This window comes from Apostichopus japonicus, chromosome 10, assembly GCF_037975245.1.
Source record: "Apostichopus japonicus isolate 1M-3 chromosome 10, ASM3797524v1, whole genome shotgun sequence".
Classification (NCBI taxonomy): Eukaryota; Metazoa; Echinodermata; class Holothuroidea; order Aspidochirotida; family Stichopodidae; genus Apostichopus; species Apostichopus japonicus.
Genome location: NC_092570.1, coordinates 19,530,199 through 19,553,005, shown reverse-complemented (window position 1 = coordinate 19,553,005; position 22,807 = coordinate 19,530,199). Strand labels below are relative to the sequence as shown.

The 22,807-nt window shown below is 36.3% G+C and overlaps 2 protein-coding genes across 2 annotated transcripts in view; one reads left to right on the top strand and one right to left on the bottom strand.

Annotated features, from left to right (window-relative positions):
* Nucleotides 1-327: 327 nt before the first annotated feature.
* Nucleotides 328-15,455, bottom strand: LOC139974786 (ubiquitin-like-conjugating enzyme ATG3). Its single transcript, XM_071982210.1, has 9 exons — nt 15,214-15,455; nt 11,734-11,896; nt 11,106-11,213; nt 9,925-10,059; nt 7,122-7,159; nt 5,272-5,421; nt 4,587-4,711; nt 3,770-3,838; nt 328-2,880 (listed from the first exon to the last, which is right to left on the bottom strand). The coding sequence occupies exons 1-9, from the start codon at nt 15,283-15,285 to the stop codon at nt 2,799-2,801; spliced, it is 942 nt and encodes a 313-aa protein (XP_071838311.1). The 5' UTR covers nt 15,286-15,455; the 3' UTR covers nt 328-2,798.
* Nucleotides 15,456-19,467: 4,012 nt separating this feature from the next.
* LOC139975312 (F-box/SPRY domain-containing protein 1-like) overlaps nt 19,468-22,807 on the top strand; it is a 37,594-nt gene continuing 34,254 nt past the window's right edge. Inside the window, exon 1 of the mRNA XM_071983146.1 lies at nt 19,468-20,080. Coding sequence (XP_071839247.1) covers nt 19,508-20,080 — 573 coding nt within the window. The 5' untranslated portion in view covers nt 19,468-19,507. The remainder of the gene's footprint in view (nt 20,081-22,807) is intronic.

Sequence of the window (22,807 nt, the reverse complement as noted above, 5' to 3'; positions counted from 1 at the left end):
AATCACCTTTTTCTCATGGGCTATCACTTTTCTGGGCATGTACTAGGAATACAGTGTACAACTTAGGTACATGGATAACTGTTGGGAGTCTTTTAGCTGATTTCAAAAGGGAAACGGGTACTGGTCAGCATTCATGAGACCTAGGTTGGAAAGGGAGCAGAGGGGAGGGTGAACTAGTCTGTAGTCGTACGATCTATGCTCACTAGAACCCTGCGGATATACTGGATTTTCTAAATCTGATCAGAATACATCCATAAAGAGGAATTTATGCAAGAGAAAAATGAAATACAAAATAAAAGTAAAAAAAAAAAAAAATGCCAAAATACCTTCCGTTACACTGTGTTGTATATTTGATCAAGTCTATTCCTTCATTCTTACATAGTTTACTGTAAATACATTTGAATCTTAACAATCCTGCATTTCACACATAATTTACATCCAGCAATCAGATAATTGGACAAAATTTACAGAATCAATGCGAAAAAAACTTCAAAAAATATTTCCTGAATTTTCAGCATATTGGGAGGGAGTATTATTTGACTTCGTAGCATGTGAGTGTGCAATACAGTTCAATAACAAGAGGTGAATGCTCCATAAGACTGATGGAGTACAGACTTGTAGTGTGTATTAATATTGTCTGCCAGTGGGGAAGCTGAGCCCTCCTCCCCCTCCCCCACCCCACCCAATTTTATCATGGCAGGATTTAGTGCCCACATTTAATTGAATTTTGCCAATTGTCAGTAGTAAAAAAAATAGGAACTGGCATTTTCCTAGTTATTAACAATTTAATAACTAATTTAAATAATTTTTCTAAACACATGGTAAGTTGGTAAACAATCATCGGTCAAAGAATCTGTATGATAGCCACACATTACTGCTTATTTTCAGTAAATATTATTGGGCTGACAATTTGATTTTAGCCAGTAGATAGTTTCTTAGGCCTGTGAGTAATGAAATACACTTTGATAATGCAAAGGGGGGGGGGGGGGGATTTCTCAAGCATCCAATTTGTTTGGCTCATAAACAAATATTCATATAGTAGTTGCCACATAATTTTCCACATAAAGCACCATTTTTCACGAAGCCAACGTCACCTATACATGATCTTTGAACCTGAAAAGTGAACGATGCATAGCAAAGTGTAGTGACATACCGACAAAAACAACTTGCCAAAGTCTGTCACAATGAGTAGATTTGGCTCTTGATTCACTCACAGGTGGTATGACACAAGAAGACAAACTTTAATAGTGTTTGCAATGCAATTTTCAATGGATCTGCAAGATGTATTGCAAAGAAAGTGTGATCCAGGATTCCCATTACAACTTGATATAATCCCATCAATTGTGGAACTAACATGGCAGCAATACCCGATGATGCCGACCACTAGAGGGCAAAAGCAAGAAGAAGACATCTGGCATGTAATATCTTTTACTCTGAAAATACTAAGAAACTAATACTGAACCATAAGTATCATGCAAGATCCAAACTCAAAAAAATTCCCAAGTATGTACAAAATATGAAAAGAGAAAAATAAGGATTGAGCAGAACCTCTTTGACTACAGCTACATACAAAACAAACCCATTATGTTCATTTCAACAATCTCTACATCCTGTGGCATGACACATACTCACCTAAAATCATGTTTGTTTTTCTTGTCAAGTTAAAGCTCAGAAAAATTAAGTCTGTGCCAATAATGGTACAGTCATCTGTCACCGCATAGCACCTTATGTAAATATTAATTTAAAAAAAAATATTAAAAATCTGGAATGCAAAACTAAAATCGTAATGCGAGTAGGCACATACTTAAAATTATAGAAGATAATGTCTCATCACACTCATCTCCTTTAAAGACCCAAATATTTCCATATCTTGAAAACCAAATGAAAAGAAGAAAGGATTCCATAGCTGCCTAAACCAAATGATAAACTTGAGACTTAAGGTTCAGTTTCCTAGTTAAAGTTTCTTCATACTCTTATTACTACCGTATACCCTGTCCCATAGCATCTACCAATCTATCCATAGAAAATTTTAGTTGGCAAGATATAGTTATTTAATCCATTCCACAGAAACACTATCTAAACTTTGTTTAAATTTTTGTTTGAAATTTATTTTGGCACCAAACTTTTCATGTGAATTCTTCTATTGGGGCAAAATTGCCCAACAGTTTCCAAAGGCCAAACACCTGCAAACTATTTCCAAATATCAAGCAAGAGCTATAGATTTCTCTTTGAGCAGAAAAGCATGATATATCACACTAAAGTTGATCAATTATATGTGACCACTGATAGCAAATGTGTAATGGCACAATAATGGTTACAGCATAGCCAGATGCTACAATTTTTCTATAACATTAATAACATCAAGGTCAGATAGCAGATTTCCAAGCTGAAATAGTCACCATTTTCATATCGATCCTTTCCTGTTCACAAAAAGGCAAGATTTTGTTTTGCTCAAGTACATCACATTTTGTAGTTTGAAACATAGATATTTTGCTGTAATGTTTTTATCCCACCTTCTCTTTGTATTTTTGATGGGTTTTTTTTTTCCTGGTGGGGAAAGGGGCAGGCGGGAGATACCAGCTAATACATCAACATACCAGCAGCTATTGTGTTCTTTTATGTGCATGGGCTGTCAACCAACAACTAAAGCAATAAGCTATGTTTCTCCTTGGATACAGTTGCTATGGTAAGGCAGCATGAAAACCTTAACATCACTAGACACATGCAACACTTTATTGGCCATCTCTGCAATAATGAGTCGTGTTAGTAAATTATAGCAATATTGATCCAATAGCACATCACATGGTAAAATGTCTGGTGTAGTCATACTCTATAGTCGGGATGACTGCTTGCACAAACTTCAGAAAGATGAGTAAATACCTGCAAGTATGAAGTTAAGGGAAAGATAAAATATAAAGGAACAAAAATGCTATTGATCTTATACTGGGCGATATGAATTATCCTCACTATATATGACTTAAAATAAGAGATGTGTTGAATTAGGTTCATGTATAAATGGTGTGAAATATGTTATGATACTTGGGTCCCAATTGAGATGTATGTTGTATTTTGGTTTCTTTGTTTGTTCTTTATTTATAATTTATTTTTGGGGAATATTCCACTTCTATCACTGATAACAGAAACACAATTACATTGTACATGACAAACTCTTAGAAAACAAAACTTTGGGTGGCAAGTGAATTACAAGGTTCTGAAATCCAGCCAGGAATGCTATAACATTCAGTTTCCAAGCAGAGACATAACTCAACATACATCAGCACAGGAAGAAAAGTAATTTGCAGCGAGGTTTCTCAGAGTGACTCACAGTTGCAGGCTATAATAAGGAGTGTCATGGGAACTGGGGTAGACAATTCAACTAGCCAAAGACTATATGTGGTTTCAATACATCTCTTCATGGACTGTGATATACACATAGGAATCCACTGTTGATGTTGAAGAGAATTAGAGAAACAATCTAAATACCTTACAACATACGCTACACATGGAATAGTAACCTTCAGACATCATATTTCGGCTGGAAAATTGCAATTCATTCGCAAGAGATACCAATTTGATCAAATTTCCTGGGTTTCATCCCATGGGGCACTCCAAACATCGGGAATAGGTGACTAGGGCATTTACAAGCACTGATCCGATGACAGAATCGTAGCTTGTGTGATGTACCACAGAGATATGGTTTTGTTCGTGGAATGTTTACGATACATAAATGTATTAAGTTCAGGTTTAGTAAGACTGTAATAAAGGATACATATGAACTCCAAGTTCTCCTCCACCGTCTGCTACGGTGTGAATAATCTTCTTCATAACATCAGCGTGTCTGCAGAAACAAAGAATGGAAATAGCTCACTAGTAAACATACAAGTATTTCATCATGCAAACTTTATCATAGACTTGATAACTTGAAATGATAGTTCAGAGGAAATTTCTTTATTGACTGATAAAAGAGGAACATGTTCTAAGCATCCCTATGAAATTTGAAAGCAATTTCTACATAGCACTATCGAGATACTGATACTAATTGAAATTGTCACAGGTTGTAACATAAGTGAACTTGAAGCAAGCAGGTTGTGACATCATAGTTGTACACTGACAGCAAAATGTTTCGCTCCTTTTCTGTATTTTTCAATTTATTGTTTTGACCTTTGATTGGCTTGAGTTCTAACTTTATCCACAGAGAGTATGAAGTTAACAATATGCTAAGTATGAAGGTGTGATCTTACTGAGATGTATTCCAAATTTTAAAGTAAATGGATGTAAATTTTAAAGAAAGACATAAGAAGAAATTTGTCAGTGTATTTCTATGACATCACACCTTTTTGCTGCAATTTAATGGGAATTTAATGCAAACTTCACCAGGACACTTAGAATGTATTCGTCTTTCATCAGTCAAAAATAACAAAAAGAACAGTCCACATCTTCATTTTAACTCATCATTTGCTTTTCTTTCTCTGTTGAAACTGTTTTAACAAACAATCTGCCTTCCTCTGTTTACTAAACACACACCTTAAAATGTTTTTGCAGGTCTTGTTGATATTCATGTTCCCAATTATAACAAGTAGATTTACCTGCATGGATGAACAGAACACAACATTTGAGAAAGATGAGGATGGGATTCTACTGTAACAGTTTTCTTAACATGATCTTGACTTATGTCTTCATACATCTCCTCTACGGTAAGAGGTTTTCTATTCTGGAAAATAAAAGGAAATAAACAGAATAAATCAAATGCAGTTTTAACAGATACAATGTTCATAATATAACCACATACTTGGAGGCATAGAAGTCAGAGAATGAAGGTGACCATTATATATATAACTATGGTATACTACATTAACTCTTAGAAATGATGCCGAGAAACTGCCATGACATTGGAAATGAGGAATCTTACCTTAAATCCTACTTTAAGCAGTTTGAAGGACACTTAAAAGCACACTTGTATCATATTCAAAGCAGCAATAACAGTTTGACTCAGTTTCAAGAACCATGCTAAGAGGCATACACAATGATACCATGATTAAACAAGAATGTACTGTGTTCTGTTTTTGCCAGATAAGTGCAACATACAAGAAAGTTTCTGTGGCAAAAATTACAGTTTGAAGTTTCACCTCCCCCCCCCCCCCAAAAAAAAAAGGCTGAATTAAAGTGAAAGACTGCAATGTTGGCAAAATGCAGATTATTGGAAAGTGAGGAATCTAATCTTGAATCCTGCCAGTGAAATATCTTTAGAACTTGGACATTCAATAATCTCACCTCATCATATCCGTAGAGCCACATCCTAGGCGTTTGGTAATACTTATCATACGTTATATTCAGGTCATAGGTTCTGGTCTGCAGAATATCAGATGCAGCTCCTGTTGCCGATGTGTCAACCTTTGGAATCTTTGATGTATCTAAAGTGGCCTGGTAAAAAAATAAGAGGGAGAGTGACTCTCTAAGTCTCTATGCACTATAAATGGCTGTTGATTTGTACGTCACAATATTTCAACATAAGGGAAGCAAAGGAGAGAGAGGATGCCTGGCTGACCAACATCAACAAAACATGTTATTCTTGACGAATGTACTGTAATTTCGTCTGTTGTTGTATTGTGTTGATTTTTTTTTATGTCTTCTCGTTTCATGTTTCTGCATTTTTTCTTCCTGTTTAGTTTACTGGTGGTCGCTACCTAGATAAACGACCCTTGTTTTCTCTAGTGTCCATCATAATGTCATCATGTACTTATGGTAATTTGGTATACAGTTGTAACAACCTGTATTGACTTTATTTTTTATGACTCCTCTCCATCAATTTCATATTTACACTGGAATGAAATATATGAAATGAAAGTACATGTGCAGAAATAAATTTGAACTGGAGTGAATCTAAAAGTAACAAAAATTATAAACAATTTACACCTTAATCGTTGTGCCAGGCCACTATCACCCCTGGAAACGTATTGCCATGCGGCCATATTGAGTAGCATGCTCTAAGTTCATAACAAATGTTTATTCTACACATCTAATTTAATATAAATTCATTCCATAAAACACAGTTTTGATTACTCACAGAATACAGATTCTGCTCATTGCAGCTCCTAGTATTCAACCACTGCATAATGTTCGTGTGTAATAAGAATTATTACATGTTCTATTCACAAAGACAAGTATACTTATGCAGACTACACTGTACGGTAGGTTGGACCAGAGGTAAGTTTAGCCACAGCAACAATGGCATACTACACAACACAGTATCACCCTAACAGACCTAGTTATAGCCTACTAACACTTAATTACACTGATACAATCCATAGCAACCATGCCTAGGCCTCCAGTAGGTCTACAATACTGTATAGTGGAAATGGTAGCTACATCATATGGTTCTGTGATCTAACAAAGTCGCTAGTTGCGGTGCATTACAGGATAGCTTCATTTCTGTTGTATCTTAAGCATATTAAGAACTAACTAAACAATATCGCAGTATTTACACAGGACAGGTAATAAACAGAAACTATCATAAAAAGTTGAGCAAGGTAAGGTGCTTTATGGTTCAAATATGTAACTAAATGTCCTGCATGGCTAGTCTCTTTTGTTAGTGTGTAAATCTGCAGTTCTACTTGTTGTGCAGTTACCAGGATACAGAATTAGGTACATCTATGGGCATATGTTTAGGATATGAACTCTGTCTGACATGCAACGTATAAATTTCAGAGAGTTAAAACCAGCTGGTCGCTTCACACAAACAGAACTTGACTACTGTAGGTGCCTACAGGTTTGGAGTAGCGTATAAACTATTCAAACACATTTAAGAAATAGACTCTATTTGAGAAATTACTGACTATTAATTACCACATATCCCTCTTTTGCATTGATTTGGAATTAATTGTTTTGTTATGTTCTGTTTTTGTTCTTAGTATATACATTTCCTTGTCCATGTGTATTAGTTTAGCTCATGTTTCCTACCACACAAGCTTACAAAGCTTTTTAGATCCTGTTGCAATGTACATCAACATCTTATTAATAAATACTCGTTCCATAGATGGACGTTGTGATAAAACAAAGAAATAAAGTGAAATGAAACAAAACGAAATGAAAACATCCACATTTGATAAAAAGGAAACACTCACTTCATCTTCATCTTCTAATTTTCCACTCTCTACATATTCTGTATATAAATAGTTAGAATTTGAAGACAGTTAGGAATTCAATACAGTAAGGAATGCATTAGGAATACAATGTTTCTCTATTTTTTAACTACTCAGTTGATATTTATGATCTTGACAAACATATTCTTAATATTTCAACATATCCCCATACTCATAGTATCGCCTTGTGATGAAAACCGTTCAGTGCACACATCTTTACAAACCTCTTATCACTTTGGCAAATGTTAAATCTCCTGATACTTTTCTAAAGTCTAAAGGAGAAGACATTTTAATACATTAATCTTTACTTCATCTCTTCAGAATTATACAGGCAATCCAAAACATCCTTCATGAAAATGTAGAAAATATGTTGGAACACAAATGTAGAAAACCTTTGACAAAATTGGGGAAATAGAAGGATAATTAATAAGGACAAAAAGAGCAAAAAAGTAGGAATGAAACAGACTTGTTCAGTACTCAACAATATTTGTCATCATACCAGAGAAGCAAATAAATGAAATCCACAGAGAGAATATAATATTGGGAACATCCTGTCATGAGATGCCACAAAAACAACATTTCATAAACAAGTGTTCACAGCCGCATTTTTTATTCATTCATGTTGAATCAAAACTAAAAAGCGGGCAATAGTAGGTATTTTTTTTATCACAAAAGGGATGGAAACTAAAAAACAATAGAACAATGTACGAAAAGTAGGACCACTGGAAAACAGTTTGATACTAACTTCAATTTGTAACAATTGTTTGACAAAACTTTGCACTGGACTTTAAGCAAAAATTCTGCCCAAAATTTAAGATCAATTGAGAATATTTTTGCATGCCAAGGCTGACAACTGGTAGACGTTATTGCAATACATTTTCAAATTTTCCATTGTTGTTGAATAAACATATCTAATATTTTGCCTTACCATACCAGATATAACTTTCCCCTTCATACTGTCTTTGTAAAAGTTCATGACTGAAGTGTTACATTACTGCTATCGGATACTAAAATTCCTGTCACAGACTCACAGCTCACAGTACCAACAAATAAAGAGTGAAAGGCTGCCTGTGATAGTGTGATTAATGAATGACATGTTGTTACCTAGTGAGATTGCTTCATTATTAATTTATATCTTTACTACTTTATTCACTAGGCGAGTGCAGTGGGATAAATCCCGACGGTGTCAAACCTTTCATCAAAATGAAAGCACAAATAACAAGAATACTTCAAGGGTATTGTATCAAACTACAGCTATACAGAATGATACTCATCATATTCAGTTTCAATTCTAGTGTTTTAACTAAGTGTTAGCTAGCACAGGAAACAGAGAGTGTATGGAACTAAAGTTGAAATGGGATAAATAGTGAGATTGAAACTCAGATACTACAGGCAACTTAACTCTTGATCTTGTTTCAAACTTAATGTAATACCTAATATTCATATAAACAATGTTACTAACTGCATGCTATTTTACCTACTATAGAACTGTCATAATTTATCCTCAGATTCAAACTCAGATACTACAGTACAAGCAACTTCTCTCTTCATTTGTTTCAAACTTAATCAACGTAGTATCTACTACTCATACAAACAATGTTACTGCATGCTATTGTACCTACTATAGAACTGACATAATGTATCCTCAGATTCAAACTCAGATACTACAGAACAAGCAACTTCTCTCTTCATTTGTTTCAAACTTAATCAACGTAGTATCTACTACTCATACAAACAATGTTACTGCATGCTATTGTACCTACTATAGAACTGACATAATGTATCCTCAGATTCAAACTCAGATACTACAGTACAAGCAACTTCTCTCTTCGTTTGTTTCAAACCTAATCAACGTAGTATCTACTACTCATACAAACAATGTTACTTACTGCATGCTATTTTACCTACTATAGAACTGAAATAATGTATCCTCAGATTCAAACTCAGATACTACAGTACAAGCAACTTCTCTCTTCATTTGTTTCAAACTTAATCAACGTAGTATCTACTACTCATACAAACAATGTTACTTACTGCATGCTACCTACTATACAACAGACATAACGTTACCTCAGATTCAAACCTAGATACACAGGTAAATTTTCTCTTTATGTTGTAATAGCTACTATTCATGCTACTACTTACAAGTTGTAATCGTGAATTCAATACGTCTTTGGTAATTGGTGACCAAACTTGTGACTTTAAAATATCTCAAGACAGTCTGCTATTTTTTCGAAATGCAGATGAACACTAAGCTCAGCTACAGTAGCATGCAAAAGAAATATTCTAGATGTATTCAGGCCAAGCCAAAGTTTGCTTACTTCACTTGCAAAACTCTGGGTTGATACTGCCACTAGTATCAATGGATTCAACTAATTGCTAGTTGGTGGCACTAGTTTGGGTCAGAGAGGCGTGAAATTATCATCTAAGGTGCGACAGGTACTACCAGATTGGTGTAAAAATGAATATGCGATATGCAATAGTTTTGTTAAACTTCATTTTTTTTCACTACAACCGGCCTCCTTAAAGGTCGTGAAGATCACCACAAAATAAGCTAGATGGTCTAATAATGGCCAGCTAAAATCACAAGCTTCCCAAGAATTTGAATTGTCGCCTTCGAAGCATCTTCCATCACTCAGACATTTACTGAAAATCTAATTTAACACTCCTCAATGTTTGGGAATAATTTGAAGGGTCATATCCTCCAGGAAACTTAATGAAGGGACCTTTAGCAAAGTTAACAGGCTAAAATTTGTTTAAAAAGAATTAATTAAACACTGTTTACCGTCCATGTCTATAGCTTCTTCCTCTTCATCGTCGTCGTCGTCATCGTCATCATCACCTCCTCCGGCAGGTTTGGTCGCTTGCTTCTCATCGAGGCTCATCACAGATACTTGATCATTCAGTGCAGCAGCAGGATCTGAAGGAATGAATGAATCTGTAAGGTATCCAGCTATCCTCGATTAGAAAATATTGACATGCGGTTCACTAGAAAGTTTTTCAAGACCTCCTGATCCACTCTCAACCCCAGTCCCCTATGACAATTGAGACTGAAAACCATGTGAAAATGATTACAACCTTTCTACAATGAAAATCCTCCATGTCCATACACTAGACTTCTAACACCAGGGATATGCTCACGCAGGGAGGTGGCGGCAATGACGGGCGGCTGTGCCCCGGCAGTTCTGAATACCACCCCGGCACAAATGGTATTTTTAAAACATTTCCACCCGGCACTTTATCTTATGATTAATTTAACAAATTTTACACATACTAAAATACGAGTGAATACTTGGCACTGAAGTCAGCGCAAGAACAGGAAAAAAAAAGATAGCACCATTTGCTATCTAAGCATACTTCATTTGCAAAAACTTTCCAAAAGGGGGGTGGGTTCCCCCACCCCTGAGGACAGTCCCCCAGGATGTGGATCACACTACTGCACAAGTCTGCCCAGCACTCAAAAAGCCTGAGTACATCCCCCCTTTAACAACACTGAAGCCAAATCTGCCCTTACAAAGGCTTTAACAACAGGAAATGAATTTAGCATTTCAGGACAAACAGGCAAGAAAAAAAACGGCTTCTTCCTAAAATAATACAATATGTCTATATTGTTTCTGATTTCTCATCATTTCTAATCTTCGATTTACACTGTCACGAGGAAATCCCTAGATCCCGTGACAATGTTTTTCCTTGTATCAAATTGTAAGGAAATGCATACATTCCAATGCAATCACACATTGAAAATAAATTTACTTGTCACAGGAAACTTGGCTTCAAATTTAGCATTGTATTGTTGTGATTAAACAGTTCTCAGATTTCAGTGAGAATAATGGATTTACAGAAGAAATACTGCAGAACTTTGGTTTTCATTAACACTTTAGTAAAAAAACATTAATATTTTAGTAAAAAAACATACTTTACTAACATACTTTAGTAAATAAACATAATCCAATTTAATTATCTCACCGGCATTATGATGAGTATCGACCCAGCCTCCATCTCCGTCCTCCGCATCAACAATTGCTTCATTTTCCTCTACGTACTCCATTTGTTTGCATCTCCTGTGACAGGGAACTGATTAAAATATAAACAAACATGAGAACAAAATCATTACTTCCAGTCACATGAATAAGGAGGTGAATTCCATCAAACTTTATGAATGAATCTGGCACCTTATGCAAATCATCGTTTAACATTGGCTTTATTGAGCAATGCAACCGTTGTACAACATTGCAAAGATACGATGTCAAAATGTATAAACTTTGTTGGTTTGATTCACCTCATGAGGACTGCAGTAACTATAAAAGCCTTGAAATATAGATTCACCAATAATATTTAGCTGACACATAGAAAATTCTTTCTGCTTTTTCCTGGCTTAGGAAATGCTTACTAACAGAGCACTAGAACAGAAAACAATATTTTACCCTCTTTTTGACCCATACATGAAAATTGTACTTAGAAATGATCATTTTAATCAAACTAAAAACAATCCGCAGAATTTTTTATCAAAAGAACTTTTCAAAGAAACACAAGTATCTTCAACACTGAATCTCTTTCCTCCAATATCACGAAGATAATTAGCAAATTAGATCACCATTTTTGGTCACCAAATATTGTTTATCATCTGGTAAATATGGTTTTTTCTTGCTTGCTTCCCCCGGAGACCATTTCCATGTTGGACAATGGTGGACTAGATGGTCACCAGCAGCAACAAATTCTTCGGGAGTTATGACACCAGTTTCTTTGAATTTGGACTCCTGTAATGATGACAAAATGAACTTAGAACAACATGTTCTAACATAAACCCCATCTTATTGATGGGATTATTTATTATAATTAGTATAGCAATTAGTGTGTAAGATTTAGTGTTACGGTGATAATCGTTTGCGATAACGGTATAGGTCGATGTATGCAATATCGGTGGCAAATCGGAATCGATCAAATTTAGCCTCATTGCCAATAACGACAAACCGATATTGAACAGTTTTCTTTTCACAACAAAGCCACTTTTTGTTAATTGCGATTATGCGATGATTTATTAATCTGTTCTAAAAAAGAACATTTCTTTAGCCTCAGTTTCGATTTTTATTAATAGCCAGTGGTCAATTTGGCGATCAGCTGGTCAAAGAAACATGACACACATTCTGATAAATATTTACCGATAATGATCTATAAACAGACCAGTCAGGCCACTTAACGTCAACGTACATAGCAGTCTTTGTTAAGCGTTAAAGTAAATTTTACCAGTCAGGCTGCTGTATTATATAAGTGAACACAACAAAATTAAAACTGACACATACCCACTGACACCTGTTTTGCCCTAGCAAATATCCTTGGCAAGAATACAAGAAACTTTTTGCTTTAACTCACACAGTGCTTCTGAGGGCTCCGCTGAGTGTAAAAGTTACACCTGCATAATCCCTACTAAATCATTCCAAAAATTGCGTATCTTCTGAAAGGTTACAAAGGGTATCATGGATGCAGTTTTTTAAAACATCAATGACTGATGAAGACATTGTATTTTGAAAATCAACTTTGCATATCACAATTTATTGCTGGTTGGTTTACGAAATATGTCAAATTTAAGAAGAACTTGCTGAAGAATTTTCGCTAGGCTTAGTCGTTAGTATAGCCGGCTAATGGTAGGATATCATTTTTTATGGGACTTGGTTCTGTTAAACACAAGGGGTAGCAAAAGTTCTTAGCCAGGATACACTAAAGTCTTTTCTACATAAAATCAGGTTTATTCATCACACAATATCATCTTGTAACATTTATGCTCAAAAATGTGTGGCTCCATTTGATGACAGTTTGCATAAGACTTGCAGCCTAAATGCTGAACACAGTTGGTCAAACAGAGTAACGAATCGTTCAACAGGAGTCGCAGGAACGATAGGCTTCTGTTTTTCAACAAAAAAAGAAATGCTAGCACACAGTTTCATGCATATCAACTTGGTGGGGTATATAATTGTTCATTTAAAAAGAAGTTAGGACTAGTGTTATAGGATACGCACATATTTTTTGTTACTAATTTACTAACAGGATTCTTTAAATGAGAATGATACAAGTGGTTACTGTTTGTGAGTTGTGCAAACGATTATAACTCACAATAGCAGATTATAATTTTGATACTTTATGTATTAATGCATTACTTAAAGTGTGATTTGACCTTCATTCTTGCTGCTTACAAATATCAGAATTATAGGTAATATTGGATATCAGGATTGGAATATCGGCTAAAAACGATATTGCCAATATCGGCACAACGCTAGTAATATTAAAAGAATAGTCCAGGTCAAATTACTTTTCGATATATTTTGAAGAGGAACATAATCTAAGCATTCTGGTCAAATTTGCATTAATTTCTTATGTACCGTTTGTGAGATATTGACAGTTAAAGTTGCCACCTTTCGTACCAAACGTGAACTTGTCCGCAAACAGGTGTGACGTCATTGTTGCACACTGATAAATAGCGTGTTGTTTTCCTTTAAATTTTACGTCTAATTTTATACTCCACAATTGGATGCTTCCATAATGTGAATGTGCCATAGGTATTGGTACTTTATAAACTTCACATCCCCTTTAGACAAACTAGTAACCCTATCCAACCGAAGGTCAAATCAATAGACTGAAAAATAAAGAAAAAACAAAACATTATTTGTCAGTGTGCAACTATGACATCACACCTGTTTGCTTCAAGTTCACTTTTGGTAGAATAAGAATAAAGAATACAACTATTAACTAATTGCGTTTCCTCTACTGCAAAGTAAGGTTTGACTTAGTACACATAAGAAAATGAGACACTTACAGAATTCGTATCATATCGGTAGGTCCTTTAAGATATCTGACAAGATATATATTACCAAGTTTTTATCAGCGGGGAACTTAAGTTGCCCCTACATATATACTATAGTAAAATAGCGAAGTACTGCGGGCTAACGTCGCCCAACGGACATCGTGTCCAACTGCAACAGGTAACTGCTGTGGTGCGCCCAGCACCCTTGCACCAAGTATAGTACCAAATACGAATACCACACCCTGACCTGCTTACCCGGCCTATTCATACCGACCCTTTTACCTGCATTTTATGCAAATTAATCTAAACAAAGACTTACTGTACACAAATTCAATTGATGCCCGTGGAGCAATCAGTGAATTAAACAAAGCATATACTAGAATGTCGAATGTTACTAATGCAAACTTCGTGAGCAAAAACAGACAACAAATGAATATTCATCAGTAAATTTATCCAGCTGCATGATAGTCGTTAGACTTGCGTCAAGCATACTCGTGACAATCAGATAACTTCAACTGTCAATATCTCCAAAAAGGTACATAGGAATTGAATGCAAATTTCAATAGTATAGTTAGATTATGTTCCTCTGTAATATATCAAAAACAAATTTTTTACCCAGACATTTCTTTTCAATAATTGTGCTAATTGCCGGGCTGTGTAGATCAGTATGTTATTGTAGCACATAGCAGTTACTCATTACGGGACAGGGTTTTTAACTAACCTGGAATAGCCATCCTTGTTTCTTAAAAAGTATTCCACCAAATACTTTCTGTAAAGGTCATACAAGTGTTAACTCTTCTTTGCATTTGGTAATATCATATAGTCCTATCAGTTCTGCATGTCTTTCAACATAAAAAATAATTGTAGCTTAAAATGATGTTACCTTCAAAATGGCATTCAAACACTCTTCAAGATAGAGGGTACCAATTAGTAGTAACCTTGTACACATTTTCATGTCAAAACTTAAAATTTAAATTGCATGAGTGTATAACTTTCAGAGTAGCCTACCATTAATAAGAACATGTTCACAATTAGCATTATCTTAGTACAATATATTTGCAGTAGCGAAAAGATTTGTTAGTTTTATACTGTAGGCTAATCCATCAATCTCCTACTATTGATTAGGCCTTATCCTACAGTAGCAAGGAACTGGATAACTACAGTATATAGGCTATTATTCTTCACATCATAGCCTACAGTAAACACGTAAGGCCTAACGTTAGGAGTAGTAGTATTAGTAACAGCAGTGCTTCAAAACAGTTTGTGCGAATAAATTACTTTCAGAACGGGTGTGAGAAACTCGGCGACACCCAGAGCCGTGCCTTTGACAGAATTTATAACACCTTGCATTTCATCCCAGGCTGATTACGTTCTCTAAAGAAATGTCTATTGGCGAATGAGTACAGTTTTGGTCATCCGCAGAACAGTTTCACTTCCAGGTGTCTTTAAGTTTAATAGTACGGTTAGTAAGTACACACAACACCTCTCCAGTAGGATCATTCACACAATGACATGTAGGCTACTACTGTAGTACCTACAGCTGAACCGTGAATACGTACATGTTGTGTGTTGCACTGAGGTCAGAAGTTTCCGGAAGTGTTGCTTTCGATGTTTCAAGGCAGTATTACGCAATGCATAGGTAAAGCCCCTGGACTACAAGACACGCTTGACATGATTGTGTCTGGACTCTGAAAATGATAGCCACTTGATTATATACATACTATGCTGTGCAGACTAGTTGTGGAGATGAATACCCCCTTTTCAGATCACTATAAAAGGACACATGTAGTCTTGTCACACTCTAGAGTCTACTCAGTCATGATATGTATTTAATCATTTGTCACTATTTAACAAGTGAGTGCCCCTACACCTCCACCCGTCAATCCCTACTTTATATTATATTATATATAGTAGCAGTGTATAAATATGCTCCTTGCATACCCAAACTCTTGATAATCGTCTTCTTAATCACGTTAACATATTTAAATATATTCAATGGATATTTGAAGATCAGCGAGGACATTGTGTCCCTGGTTTATGTTATATCATTCAAAATGATTTTTTTAAGCATCGTGCCTTCTACCGGGGTAGCCTACCCATACAATTTCCATTCCAACATTAACATTAGTGTATATCACATTCCGTAGCTCATTTTATGTATTATTCAGTCAATAAAATTAATAAATGAGGTTTTTTTAATTCTTATAGAAGGATAACGACTGACTAAAAAGCATGTAGTATTACAACAATGTCTCAGTGTAATTTAAACTAATACACCAAAATGTATGCACTAATGTATGTTGTTCTTATTTTACAATTTTCTGGAATTTACTACCATAAAATACAACTAAAGAATATTAATAGCAAACGAAAGTAGTACATCATTAAAAACATATATATTTTAGATAAATTAGTACCTATTGGCAAGTTCAAGTCTTTTATGATTTGTAACGATAATAAAGTTTGCCTATCATTATCTAGCAAGCATGTGCATCCGAATGTGTATGGCCATAACTAGCACACTTAGACTGGAAGTATCTCACTTGGCGGAAAAATATCTGAAATGAACTTGATCTGTTGAACTAGCGAAAGTGGTTATGATGGCGAACACCTTTACATTCGGTTTGCTAACTTCCTTTGGGTCGGAGGTACGTGGTGTATAAAACACCCCTTCTCCCTCCACCCCTCCCTCTATCAGGATGCGCTACCCCTTCTCCACCCACCCCTCCCTCTATCAGGATGCGCTTTATTGTCCAATCAGAGCAAAGGCATCGTCTGACATATAGTCTTGCAGTTTGTTGAGAAAATCATACCGATCTTTGGCTAATATCTCCCATCATGCTGTTAATTCTCCCAGTTGTCAGGACATAATTTCGTGAGGGCAATGATCGGTTGCGCCCGGTAGGAGGCAAACTGTGTATATTTCTGGGAGGATTTAGCCTCGTGCCCAGACCAAAATTATGGGGACCTCGCCACTCCCCTCCTCCATCACCGGCAGACAGAATATTTACAAAAAAATATGGGCATGTAGGGTTTTTCCTCAGAAGTAGATGTTACGGTGGCACAGAAGGGCCATTGAGAAATACAGATTGATAGCACGAAATTTGAACTTCTCATTTTGACGTCTTACATCGGGAGGAAGGTGTGGGAGGGGGTGTGAAAAACTAATCATTTCGCCACCCCCCCCCCCTTTTTCAAAGTGCGATGTTAGCGTCTATATGCACATGGGCTTGTCATTTTTGAAATTCATGGCGCTATCGGATAATTGGAACTTTTCTGTCGCGGGACAACCATAGAGTTTTGCAGTATAAAAGTGTCAGCACCCCACCGTACCATATATACTAGTCAATATCATCCAATTAATGCATGAATGGCAGTGGCGTCACATGGAGTTTGCAGGGAGGAATCACTAACCTCCCATCGTTGTGGTCTCGAGGAAATGGTTCAGTCGAGGGATCTTTTACATTCAGCCGGGCAGGAATTAAGCTGCATACCGCAACAAAGAAAATTTATGAATATTTATTAGTACAACCTGACGTTTAGAGCTAGTTACAGACTTGTTATCAGCATACACCAGTTGCCATCTGAACTTTCTAACAAAAAAAGATCACAGGGCCTCAGCGCTCCTTTATAAAATTCTTCATTTTCCTCTGCATGACCCTTCCATAAAGGTTCACCTCCTATTTACCTACTTCAGTCGGGGAATTTAGAACCCTACCCCCACCCCCCCCCCCACACACACTCACACACCTTCCCTCACCTATAAGCTACTGTGCGATTCACTAATGAATGGTTCATTATTTCGGATTTGGTTTTTAAGTTTGGAAAACTGAATCAGTAATTTACTTTCAGTTGATGCACAATAAGGACAATGAGTTGATCATTAAATTTGACATCTTCTTTTGAGTAGTACGAATTGATAAATTTCTGGAAATTGGGGACCAAGCTAAACCAGCCCCTTTGGGGTTGATATTGTGCGAAAATATTTCAATGGATACTCGATTCCAAATATACACGTCCTTATTTTGACTACAATACAAGAAAGTATAAGTGTCCAGACGACGAAATATTCATGATCGATTTTAATTCAGTAATTATTCGCTCATTAGCCTTCATTTGGTGGTAGCATTATTTCGGGTTTCTTGATTTGATTTAAGTATTCTTTTACTTTCAGAAATATAGTAAAACTGGCAACAAAACGAAAGTTCTGTGCCTTAGGAAGTTTCATGGGTAGACTGTTGCAAGTGGAAACACATCATAAATAGGGATTTACACATGGCTTCAGGCAAAGTATTAAGTTTGCGTATATTTTGTGGAGAAATACAACACCAATTATCAATGCCCATTTTTCATTTTGATAATCCTTTTCAACTTTTGAACATGAAACTTTATGGGAGTGCCAGAGGCGAATGAAGGATTTATAATGGAGGTTGTACTGCCCTAGGGTGGCTGAAGTGAACTGATATGCAGGGGATTTAGGAGTGGGGTACATCCTTATTCCAATTCTTCTCCGGCCGACTACAAAAAAAAAAAACCCCGACGAAATCATGTTCCCCCGACTAGCGATCGGTGGTGGGGGAATGGTTCCCCCTATCACACTTGGCACTGTATTGGATGTGTGTGTGTGGGGGGGGGGGGGGTTTCTTGATCTATAGCCTATTGGTAAATCTACTACTCCTTCTCAAGCCATATTTGGCCAATTGAATGCACTTCGTGGATTTCAACATTTAATTATAATGAAAACTATAAAATTACACGTAATGCATACTATGGAACGAAAACTTTCAAATACTGCTAACCTTTTATGACAAGCCAAAGAATCCTGGTCATGTAACAATCTACGCAGTTTGCTATAACAAGGTTTTAAAATAGCGATCACTGCGCTACTGCGGTGCCAAATGATGGCGGCCGTTGTAGTTTTGCCAGCTTCATTTTGTCATGATTATGGAGCAGCCTCAGCCAGAATACTAACACATTGTACATACATTTACACCTTAATTCAAGTTGAACCTGTGAGAAAGTGTTTCGCCCCCCCCCCCCCCCGCCCAATCCCCGCCCAGTTCCCAACACCACTCGTTATAGTCTCTGCAAGTTTTCTTCCATGACATTCTGTTTGCTAACTTGAAGGTAACCTGGAAAGACAGATCGGAATGTTTCTATTTAATTTAGGGTTTCCGTGCACTAAACGAGTTTTGTAAGTAAAGTTGATTCATGAAATAGGCAGTCTGAAATTAATGTGCCAAAAATACATACTTTGAAAATCAATGTGCCACAGTGTGGTTCCATCAATTTGAATTGATGTATTTTTTTGTTCCTCCATAACTGAGCCTGAACGAGTATTTTTCGCCGGTCCGAAGAAATACAAACATTTCCGTGACAAAGAATCGTAAGTGAAATATAGACCAAAATTGATGAAAAAAATTCCGTGTTGTAAACTGTATTGCTGTTGAATGAGGGAGTTGAAACAAGTTGCATGTCATAACTCTGAAATCGCGCCGCTGTGATGCAAGTGAATAGCAGACGACACCACCACTTATCGAATTGTAATCAAGGAAAGAGGGCGTAATTCATCATGGCCGCTTCCAGGCTACCTGAGGAAATTCTCGAGCGGATATTTTCTTGTTTGGAGCTCAGGGAATTATTGTGTTGTTCAGTTGTTTGTAAAAAGTGGCATAATGTCCTTAACGACGGGAATAATCTAGCATGGAAAGTGCAATGTTTACGTAAATTAGCAAGGGATGTTTTACATGGAGAAGTTTTGAACAACGTACCAACGTACAAGGCCAAGGTACGGGCGTTTATACATGCTTTCAATCCCGCTGACTGCTCACAGAATATATTTATCAAACCAAACGGGTTCACGCTACACAGGAATCCAGTAGCCCAAAGTACTGATGGTGCAAGGGCAAAAAGGGGATTTAAGGGTGGCAGACATTCATGGGAAATATGGTGGGAAGGACCTTTAGGAACAGTTGCAGTAGTTGGGATAGCAACTGCAGATGCCCCTTTACAATGCCATGGTTATGTTGCACTCCTTGGAAACAATGAAAAGAGCTGGGGATGGAACTTAGTTGATAACTATTTAATGCACAATGGAGATCAAAAAGGACATTTTCCACAATGCAATAATGCTCCAAAATATGAGGTAAGTATTAATCATAACACTTGTTTGATCACATTAGGTTCTTTTTTTACTTTAGCCCTAGGTACCAAATTTGGGTGGCCACTGACACAACATCAAGAGTAAAGATCTGTTGCCTGTTGGTGACTTGAGGAGGTGACTGGAGAAGATGGCATGGACTTCTAGTTTTGAGCCATGTTTTAGAGCTTGTGGGAAAGCAGCAGATTTCATGTCATGATGTTAATATTCCTCAATGTACACAAATAAATAATTACCATTTCAATACTGTTTGATGAAGCTGGAAATATATGATTGAAAGTACTTGTTTACTTGGCTCTTATTGGAGATTCGTACTGAACACAACAGCCAGAACAATGCATGCACAAGAATTTTGTTTTAATATGTAGGCCTAGCTTGGGTTCTTTAAATATCCCACATAGGCCTAGATTGTTTAATTTTGCTTCAAAATCCATTTTAAAACACCGGACATAAATGCGTCCAGAGAGAGGCCATGCCAGATGGAGGACAGTGCATTGAATTGCCGATATACTGCCCGGCCTAATGCCAGATGTGTGGCCATCCTATTTTACATTCCATGCAGCTTTCGATATGGGTTCAGCTTACTAACTAGACACCATATTTGTTAAAAGTACAAACTTTGTTCATCCAGGCAATGATTTTGGAACAGGTATCAGCAATGTGCCATGGTGTACTTGCTATCTGTATTAATTTACAAGCAAATGTTACAGTACACATTTGAACACACCTGCACTTCAGTGAAGGGTGTAGGCAACTTACTGTAGAGGTGACTGACATTCAATGTAACATGTTTTATAGGATTCAGTTTTAAGAGAGGTAGTGTGCACATACTCAAACAAGCTTCTTTCCTCTCCTCAACATCTCAAGAAATACACTAACTGTTTGCAACTGCAATTGAGTCAGTAATTAAGAAGTTGACACCTATAGATAATTGAAGTATTCTTAAAAAAAATTCTCTTTAACCTTACTTGAGCATATCATAAATCATGGAGTTGTTTAGGATCTGATACTATACAGTATAAACGAAAGGATTAAGATGTAAATGTGAGAAATGTTTTGCATTAAGTTTGTAAGGAGAGGTACTGAACGTCATCTGCTATACAGCATATTACCTTTATGGAGGGTGACATCACAACTCTTGTAAAAAATTTCACTTCAAAGTAATCGAACCTTTGTGCATGGTCATTACAGTACTGTACATTTAGCACTAAACTCCAACAGGTACAGTACAGGATATTATTTCACTGCTACAGTATGACTGGAATACATTTTGTGTAAAAGAGAAACTTACTTCGCAAATGTTTGGAAATTATTTCTACTATTGATCAATCATGACTGAACTTTCATACAGTTCATTTTTCATTCACCAGAAAATGTCATACTTTTCCTTTTTTCCCTTGTATTTTCTGTCACTTGTCATTCAGCCTCTGAAGAAGATCCTGCTAGGATTGAAGCGTCAGGCCCACTTAGTTTTACACAATTTGTTTTTGATTAGTTTATATACAATGATGCAGTTATTCATCCTCATGAATAGTTTTGACATTGTTTGCATTTTATGCTATGAAGTCACATCATGAGTGCACAAGTCATTATCCATTACATGCTGTGTGTCAGCAGTGTTGTACATAAGTTAATTTAATGATACTGTATGATGAATCATACAATTAATGCAATTAGTCATGTTTTAGGAATCTAATTAGACAAATAAGTAATGTGACCTATAGATGTACTGTCTCTTATAAAGTACTATGGTACCTGTGTAAAAAAAACTAGATATATATCTTTTTAGCAGTTTGACCATTTTGTGATGTGATACTGGATGAATTAATCCCTGTCATTGAGCTTCTGTTTACTGTACCGTGAAGTTAGACTGAAGTTTGGCACATTTCTTTGTAGGTCATTTTTACATATATGTGGTTTAAGTGCAATAGTGTATTACATTATGAAAGATAGGAATCTGACCAACACTGCACTATACTGCACAGCTCTCAACATGAAATGGCCTGCTCATTGTATATGTACTACTGTAGTTTCACTGTCCAAGCTGCTCTTTTCCTATAGATACTAAGATTTTATCATGTTGGTAAAGTTCTGTCAGAAGGTGCTGCTGTGAGAAAATGAGCAGGTTAATAGTGATTAGGATTTGAATTCATCAGAATGAGCTTGACCAGGACATTGACAGCTTTGCCCTTGCACTCAGATATGCAAAGGAGAACCTGACAACAATAGAGAGCTCTGTTAACTATAAATTTTCAGTTTCCTGAAAATCAAAGTTCAATCATAATAGCAACAGGTAGAGGCAGTACTATATTATCTAATCCCAGACAACAGGTCTATCAAGTGAAAGATAGCATAAAAAAAATTATCCTGTTCTTACCAGACAGGAGCTACTACAGTTTACTGTAGATGCATTCTCTTCATTGAGTATGTAATATGTATATATGTACAGTACTTTAAGACCTAGAGTACCAAGGCTCATACAATCTTGTCAATCACTGCTCTATGCTATAGTGACCTAGTTTGCATTGTATGACACTGAAATGGTATGGACATTAACATTGTGCTGAATGAGTTCAAGGTGACTCATTATTTCTTCTCTTTGAGTACTCCGTTGATGAAGGTGTAAACAATCTTGAGTATCATTATCAAGTTATTTTCATGAGCAGATTGCATGATGAAAGTGCAACATCCCTTAGGTAAATAAACACACCC